This window comes from Botryllus schlosseri, chromosome 4 (assembly GCF_051294905.1).
Source record: "Botryllus schlosseri isolate E-star chromosome 4, Bs_hap1, whole genome shotgun sequence".
Taxonomy (NCBI): Eukaryota; Metazoa; Chordata; class Ascidiacea; order Stolidobranchia; family Styelidae; genus Botryllus; species Botryllus schlosseri.
Window position 1 is genome coordinate 8,384,677 of NC_137239.1, and position 8,881 is coordinate 8,393,557.

Sequence of the window (8,881 nt, forward strand, 5' to 3'; positions counted from 1 at the left end):
TATGATCAACTGAAACCACGGATGTGGTGGGTTAGAGTCTTGTCGTGATGGTCCGTTTCGAAATGCAAGCGGATGAACTAGACCAAAAGTTTCGAAGATGTGTTTTATAATTGCTCTAGGTGTGAAATAGACATCGCACTCTTGCGGGGAAACAACACGAATTCAGTCTTCACACCGCAGAAACACAGCCGCTTGGTTAACATCACAAAACCGCAATTGAACTCAAGATTGCCATACACGGAATCGCTGTTAACGATGTCTGACTGCGGCGTTTCGACGAGTAACGAATTCTCGTATTTGGTATTGATTGTGACACATAGTCAAAACAGCGACAGTTTTCACAACCGGATACATACATTGAACCAACTGATGTAAGGTGAAACACTACGTTCGCAACAAAAAAGTTTGCAGGGCATGACCACCACCAACATATAGAGTAGTGAGTGAGTAATTATACTACATACCCCGATTTTACTATATTCTGAGATCCGGATCACGATTCAAGTCTACCTGAGAATCCGAACTACCCTGTGAAGTTGATATATCAAGTTATGAACCGTGAAAGGGTTGTAATCTCGGTGAAATAGTGTGCGACACATTTTTCCACAAGTCGAATGCATGTCGGTTCATACTAAGACCATGTTACGGTCAAATATGTGTGTTTTTCTGTCTCCAAGTCAGCTACCCCCACATTGAATGTACAGAGTCGGTGCATGTATGAGACTTCAGAACATGAATTTGTAATCCATGATGCTTGTAGTGCCGACCATGATGTTATCCATGATGTATGTAATGTCACACACCTCGTTTACGCGAATACTTGGTATATATGAACAATCGTGAAGTATACTGGATGTGTAATGGCTTGTTATTTTCATGGAAACATGGGGGTGTAAAATGTTTGAATATTGTTCATTGGTTTGTCGATTCAGAGTTGATATCCGGATCCGGGTCCTAGTTTGAGTTTTAGAAAATATGATACCGACATCCCGACATCTTTCGAAAACAAAACCGTGGTCAATGCTTAAGAGACCATTTTACTATTTTTCATCGCCATAAGTCATTCTGGACCGCGAAAACGCATTGTACGATATAGATGAAACTTATGCAAATCCTAGGATACTCATTTTCAAAGTAGCTTAGATCTCGAAATAAGCTCTGACTCGCTATTCTCCTCAAAGCATGGAATTATCACGAGTATCACCTTCGGTCACTGAAGAAAAGTATGAAATTATATCCGAAGCATATTCCTTGATCAGGAATTTTATCATGTACGAACTCGACGGCTCATGCGTTAAGGTAAATACGAAAGCAGAGAGAACCTTACGTCGAGTTGGGGATGAAATGTTCGAGCGACATCGAACTGTCCTAAACGCAGTCTCCAAACGTCTCCGCTATGGTGATGTCGAAGTCAATGAAAAATATAAAGAATATTTACCCGATGAGCGAATGTTCCTGATGATAGCTGATGAAATTTACAAAGATACCAAAGAAAATTGGGGTAGGATTGTCTCCCTTTTGTGGTCGGTAGCATTCTTGCTCGCAAGAACGAGGATGAACATCACGGGGAGCATATAGAAGCTATCATACAGACAGTCGGAAATTACATTGCTAGCAGAAGACTAAAGTGGATAGTGAAAAATGGAGGATGGGTAGGTGATTTACATGCTTTGCTTAGGAATTATAAATTATCTTTTAGCATGGATATATAGTGTATCTGCTCTCCAGAGCCCATATCATCTCTCGATGATGAAACTCAGCTTTACCCCCCAATTCGGTTCCCGACACGATAACTTTCCTCCGTACGATCATTAGGGCTTCTATTTTTGTTGCAGGATGGCTTTGTAGGATTCTTTGATAATACCGCTCTCGACTACAATAAAGTTTGGAAGGGACTCGTGTTTGTCGGAATCGGACTGACATCTATAGCAATGGCATTATCAAGATAATCGATGTTCGTATGTTTTGTCCCATGTAATATTTTAAGAATAAAATTCTTCATCGTTTAATCGCATCCATTTTACTGTAGGATGTATACAGTTTCTTCTGAGAATACTCGAAGGATTGCGCCATATGGAAACCTTCTTTATACTTTTAATTTTTTCAAATTTCTACAGATAACGCAGTCGAATACCGACTTTTACGCAAATCTGTTTTGCGTGAACATAACAGAGACCTACACATACTCAATTTTATTAACAGAATTAGCATGCTAAACATTAAACTCTCACCTTGAACGTTGGTACGCAGTTGTAGGACACAATAACAATGTACCATACCAAATTTCATCACACATTTCATGATGTAACAGCTTTAAAACTAACGCAGTTCTATAGCGACTTCGCGTTAATCTGTTTGCGGGAGCGTAGCACGTACCTATGCGTAGTCAACTTTAATGACGGAATTACAGATGTAATTAAGTTTCAACACTTTTACAATGATTCGTCTTGCTTCCTATAACGTCCCACCCGAAGCCTGCGTTATTAGGCTGTGATCTCAGCCTGAGCTATGTCTTGAAGCCGACGGGTCTCTACAAATTGTTTCGATTTATTCTGCCCGTTTCAATTTAAGATTTGGAAGCCCATTTCACTCAATGTATCGATGCCTACGGTAGTCTACAAAATTTTCTGATTAATTCTCCCTATGTTAATTTATCATAAGAAAGATGATTTGACTCATAAAGTACGAAATACTTGTTCGCTTGAGCTAAGCCGCAGCGCTTGGAGTGGGTTTTTACGAGGTATGTGGACCCATTTCGAGGGGCTCTATGCCATAGGAGCATACTTCACGCTCCAATTCGATTCCCACACATTCCATATAATTACTAACAGAACCATTGAGTACCAGCCTTGAAATTTTGCGTAGTACTAGATGGCGTGTATACAATTTCATGACATCCGACAGTACGACGGAGACTATCAAAATATCGAAAGAAGCCCTCTATTCTTTTCTGAAATAATCAAGGTTTTATCAGGACTTCCCTTCATATAAACTACAGCAGAATCACTAATAACCTCTCAAGTTTACTCAATTTACTCTAATTTGATACTCGAGTACTAAATCCCTATTTTCCGCAAGTATGATAGAGGCTATCGCTCGATACTCAACGATTCGTAATTTTGCTGGAATACAAGTACAATTAGGTATCAAAAAGTAACTAATATAGGTGGTTATATTTGTAGATCATTTACCGGTTTTTCAGGAGAAACTACCTACTTTTAGGACTTTATATTTTAAAGTAGTTTGAAGTAACGTTTGTATCACCTTGACAAGTGCTATCATCAAAAACTGCTTTTGCTAAACTCTTACATTTTCATTAAACTTCTAGACTGAATCTTGTAAAGTAGATAGAAAATGAAAACTATTAACATAAGGTAAGTGAGAAGCACGCAAATTTTGATTGCATACAATCCCACAAACTGCGTTAACTTCCAGAGTTGTTAGGTATAGAAGTACTCGTACTTCTTGAGAATAACCAAGTAGGTTTTTTTGCCTACATGTACCAAATACTCTCAAGTCCTTATGATATTGGAGTACATCAACTTCATGATAGCTACAGTATTAAACAGAAATAGACCTAGAGTACTAACGTTTTTGCGCAGTGAGAGTTTGCAAGTTCTCGAAGTATTTTTATTATTTTTATTGCGATAAGTCATTCTGCAGCGCGAAAATGCGTCACAGGATATAGATGAAACTAGCACCACTCATCAAGACCGCTGAAAACAGTACATTTCAACATTTATTAGCAGTAAATCTCTAGTAAAGTACAAGAATTGATAATTTCCGAGTGAGTTAAAAAGTAAGTATTGAAGCTATAGTTTACCTGAAAACCGAAAACTCTGGAATAGAAGCAGATGAAGTGTAAATAGTTATTCGCTCGATTAAGTAAAGTGCAAGCAGATAAAACCTATACTTGAGTACTACAAAATGCACGAATACTTCGCTATCGACTCCCTCCACCTAAAAAAGTGACTACGATCTAAGACTACTTTTACCGATATTCGTCAGTTTCAGTTTTAGATAAAATTCGGGAACCAAGTAATTTCATAAACATAAGCTAATTAAATGAATTTACTCGAATGTACTATGTCGCGCTGATAAGATTAATTATAATATACTTATCATGTTACAGTGATTTTCTAGCGTAGAAAATCTTTAAAAAGTAGTAAGCAGGCCGATGGGTATTCGTTGCGTTGTATAAGCATAAAAAACATTCCCGCGCGCTCCTAAACCTGACACTTCCTACCCTACCACCTAATACTAAGACGCGCGCGGGAATGTTTTTTATGCTTATACAACGCAACGAATACCCATCGGCCTGCTTACTACTTTTTAAAGATTTTCTACGCTAGAAAATCACTGTAACATGATAAGTATATTATAATTAATCTTATCAGCGCGACATAGTACATTCGAGTAAATTCATTTAATTAGCTTATGTTTATGAAATTACTTGGTTCCCGAATTTTATCTAAAACTGAAACTGACGAATATCGGTAAAAGTAGTCTTAGATCGTAGTCACTTTTTTAGGTGGAGGGAGTCGATAGCGAAGTATTCGTGCATTTTGTAGTACTCAAGTATAGGTTTTATCTGCTTGCACTTTACTTAATCGAGCGAATAACTATTTACACTTCATCTGCTTCTATTCCAGAGTTTTCGGTTTTCAGGTAAACTATAGCTTCAATACTTACTTTTTAACTCACTCGGAAATTATCAATTCTTGTACTTTACTAGAGATTTACTGCTAATAAATGTTGAAATGTACTGTTTTCAGCGGTCTTGATGAGTGGTGCTAGTTTCATCTATATCCTGTGACGCATTTTCGCGCTGCAGAATGACTTATCGCAATAAAAATAATAAAAATACTTCGAGAACTTGCAAACTCTCACTGCGCAAAAACGTTAGTACTCTAGGTCTATTTCTGTTTAATACTGTAGCTATCATGAAGTTGATGTACTCCAATATCATAAGGACTTGAGAGTATTTGGTACATGTAGGCAAAAAAACCTACTTGGTTATTCTCAAGAAGTACGAGTACTTCTATACCTAACAACTCTGGAAGTTAACGCAGTTTGTGGGATTGTATGCAATCAAAATTTGCGTGCTTCTCACTTACCTTATGTTAATAGTTTTCATTTTCTATCTACTTTACAAGATTCAGTCTAGAAGTTTAATGAAAATGTAAGAGTTTAGCAAAAGCAGTTTTTGATGATAGCACTTGTCAAGGTGATACAAACGTTACTTCAAACTACTTTAAAATATAAAGTCCTAAAAGTAGGTAGTTTCTCCTGAAAAACCGGTAAATGATCTACAAATATAACCACCTATATTAGTTACTTTTTGATACCTAATTGTACTTGTATTCCAGCAAAATTACGAATCGTTGAGTATCGAGCGATAGCCTCTATCATACTTGCGGAAAATAGGGATTTAGTACTCGAGTATCAAATTAGAGTAAATTGAGTAAACTTGAGAGGTTATTAGTGATTCTGCTGTAGTTTATATGAAGGGAAGTCCTGATAAAACCTTGATTATTTCAGAAAAGAATAGAGGGCTTCTTTCGATATTTTGATAGTCTCCGTCGTACTGTCGGATGTCATGAAATTGTATACACGCCATCTAGTACTACGCAAAATTTCAAGGCTGGTACTCAATGGTTCTGTTAGTAATTATATGGAATGTGTGGGAATCGAATTGGAGCGTGAAGTATGCTCCTATGGCATAGAGCCCCTCGAAATGGGTCCACATACCTCGTAAAAACCCACTCCAAGCGCTGCGGCTTAGCTCAAGCGAACAAGTATTTCGTACTTTATGAGTCAAATCATCTTTCTTATGATAAATTAACATAGGGAGAATTAATCAGAAAATTTTGTAGACTACCGTAGGCATCGATACATTGAGTGAAATGGGCTTCCAAATCTTAAATTGAAACGGGCAGAATAAATCGAAACAATTTGTAGAGACCCGTCGGCTTCAAGACATAGCTCAGGCTGAGATCACAGCCTAATAACGCAGGCTTCGGGTGGGACGTTATAGGAAGCAAGACGAATCATTGTAAAAGTGTTGAAACTTAATTACATCTGTAATTCCGTCATTAAAGTTGACTACGCATAGGTACGTGCTACGCTCCCGCAAACAGATTAACGCGAAGTCGCTATAGAACTGCGTTAGTTTTAAAGCTGTTACATCATGAAATGTGTGATGAAATTTGGTATGGTACATTGTTATTGTGTCCTACAACTGCGTACCAACGTTCAAGGTGAGAGTTTAATGTTTAGCATGCTAATTCTGTTAATAAAATTGAGTATGTGTAGGTCTCTGTTATGTTCACGCAAAACAGATTTGCGTAAAAGTCGGTATTCGACTGCGTTATCTGTAGAAATTTGAAAAAATTAAAAGTATAAAGAAGGTTTCCATATGGCGCAATCCTTCGAGTATTCTCAGAAGAAACTGTATACATCCTACAGTAAAATGGATGCGATTAAACGATGAAGAATTTTATTCTTAAAATATTACATGGGACAAAACATACGAACATCGATTATCTTGATAATGCCATTGCTATAGATGTCAGTCCGATTCCGACAAACACGAGTCCCTTCCAAACTTTATTGTAGTCGAGAGCGGTATTATCAAAGAATCCTACAAAGCCATCCTGCAACAAAAATAGAAGCCCTAATGATCGTACGGAGGAAAGTTATCGTGTCGGGAACCGAATTGGGGGGTAAAGCTGAGTTTCATCATCGAGAGATGATATGGGCTCTGGAGAGCAGATACACTATATATCCATGCTAAAAGATAATTTATAATTCCTAAGCAAAGCATGTAAATCACCTACCCATCCTCCATTTTTCACTATCCACTTTAGTCTTCTGCTAGCAATGTAATTTCCGACTGTCTGTATGATAGCTTCTATATGCTCCCCGTGATGTTCATCCTCGTTCTTGCGAGCAAGAATGCTACCGACCACAAAAAGGGAGACAATCCTACCCCAATTTTCTTTGGTATCTTTGTAAATTTCATCAGCTATCATCAGGAACATTCGCTCATCGGGTAAATATTCTTTATATTTTTCATTGACTTCGACATCACCATAGCGGAGACGTTTGGAGACTGCGTTTAGGACAGTTCGATGTCGCTCGAACATTTCATCCCCAACTCGACGTAAGGTTCTCTCTGCTTTCGTATTTACCTTAACGCATGAGCCGTCGAGTTCGTACATGATAAAATTCCTGATCAAGGAATATGCTTCGGATATAATTTCATACTTTTCTTCAGTGACCGAAGGTGATACTCGTGATAATTCCATGCTTTGAGGAGAATAGCGAGTCAGAGCTTATTTCGAGATCTAAGCTACTTTGAAAATGAGTATCCTAGGATTTGCATAAGTTTCATCTATATCGTACAATGCGTTTTCGCGGTCCAGAATGACTTATGGCGATGAAAAATAGTAAAATGGTCTCTTAAGCATTGACCACGGTTTTGTTTTCGAAAGATGTCGGGATGTCGGTATCATATTTTCTAAAACTCAAACTAGGACCCGGATCCGGATATCAACTCTGAATCGACAAACCAATGAACAATATTCAAACATTTTACACCCCCATGTTTCCATGAAAATAACAAGCCATTACACATCCAGTATACTTCACGATTGTTCATATATACCAAGTATTCGCGTAAACGAGGTGTGTGACATTACATACATCATGGATAACATCATGGTCGGCACTACAAGCATCATGGATTACAAATTCATGTTCTGAAGTCTCATACATGCACCGACTCTGTACATTCAATGTGGGGGTAGCTGACTTGGAGACAGAAAAACACACATATTTGACCGTAACATGGTCTTAGTATGAACCGACATGCATTCGACTTGTGGAAAAATGTGTCGCACACTATTTCACCGAGATTACAACCCTTTCACGGTTCATAACTTGATATATCAACTTCACAGGGTAGTTCGGATTCTCAGGTAGACTTGAATCGTGATCCGGATCTCAGAATATAGTAAAATCGGGGTATGTAGTATAATTACTCACTCACTACTCTATATGTTGGTGGTGGTCATGCCCTGCAAACTTTTTTGTTGCGAACGTAGTGTTTCACCTTACATCAGTTGGTTCAATGTATGTATCCGGTTGTGAAAACTGTCGCTGTTTTGACTATGTGTCACAATCAATACCAAATACGAGAATTCGTTACTCGTCGAAACGCCGCAGTCAGACATCGTTAACAGCGATTCCGTGTATGGCAATCTTGAGTTCAATTGCGGTTTTGTGATGTTAACCAAGCGGCTGTGTTTCTGCGGTGTGAAGACTGAATTCGTGTTGTTTCCCCGCAAGAGTGCGATGTCTATTTCACACCTAGAGCAATTATAAAACACATCTTCGAAACTTTTGGTCTAGTTCATCCGCTTGCATTTCGAAACGGACCATCACGACAAGACTCTAACCCACCACATCCGTGGTTTCAGTTGATCATATCGAAGAATATCATGTCCATCCGTGTTACCACCCACAGATTTCGCCATCCTCACACGGTAGTGCTAAGACACAGACAAGACGCGGTGGTGGAAATATTGAAAATGAGAAAGCAGACCTTGGTATCATTTGATTTGGATTTTACACCCGATGAACCCACCATTCGTACTGCGCATTGGGATGAGGATTCTATCATTGATGTCGAGGGAAAGGAGATGTACAGATTTGTTGGTGTCGTGAATATTCAACGGAAGTCTGGGTATATGGTTGTGCATGGTTCGCGTATTTGACTGTGGAGATATCGCTATACATAACGTGCTGTTCACCGTATCGATAGCACCAACGAATATCCGCGAAAGGGTTGTAATCTCGGTGAAATAGTGTGCGACAC

General features: G+C 38.5%; 1 protein-coding gene across 1 annotated transcript; it reads right to left on the reverse strand.

The window, feature by feature from the left end:
• Positions 1-4,763: 4,763 nt before the first annotated feature.
• On the reverse strand, positions 4,764-8,871 carry LOC145436980 (induced myeloid leukemia cell differentiation protein Mcl-1 homolog). Its single transcript, XM_080314163.1, has 2 exons — positions 6,840-8,871; positions 4,764-6,656 (listed from the first exon to the last, which is right to left on the reverse strand). The coding sequence occupies exons 1-2, from the start codon at positions 7,308-7,310 to the stop codon at positions 6,543-6,545; spliced, it is 585 nt and encodes a 194-aa protein (XP_080170289.1). The 5' UTR covers positions 7,311-8,871; the 3' UTR covers positions 4,764-6,542.
• Between the last annotated feature and the right edge of the window lie 10 nt (positions 8,872-8,881).

What these genes read in the sequence shown, in the direction of transcription:
- LOC145436980 (XM_080314163.1), bottom strand. Translation starts at nt 7,310, where the DNA reads ATGGAATTATCACGAGTATCACCTTCGGTCACTGAAGAAAAGTATGAA. An exon ending in TAGTGAAAAATGGAGGATGG is followed by an intron (nt 6,657 to 6,839) that starts GTAGGTGATTTA and finishes TTTTTGTTGCAG; the next exon opens with GATGGCTTTGTAGGATTCTT.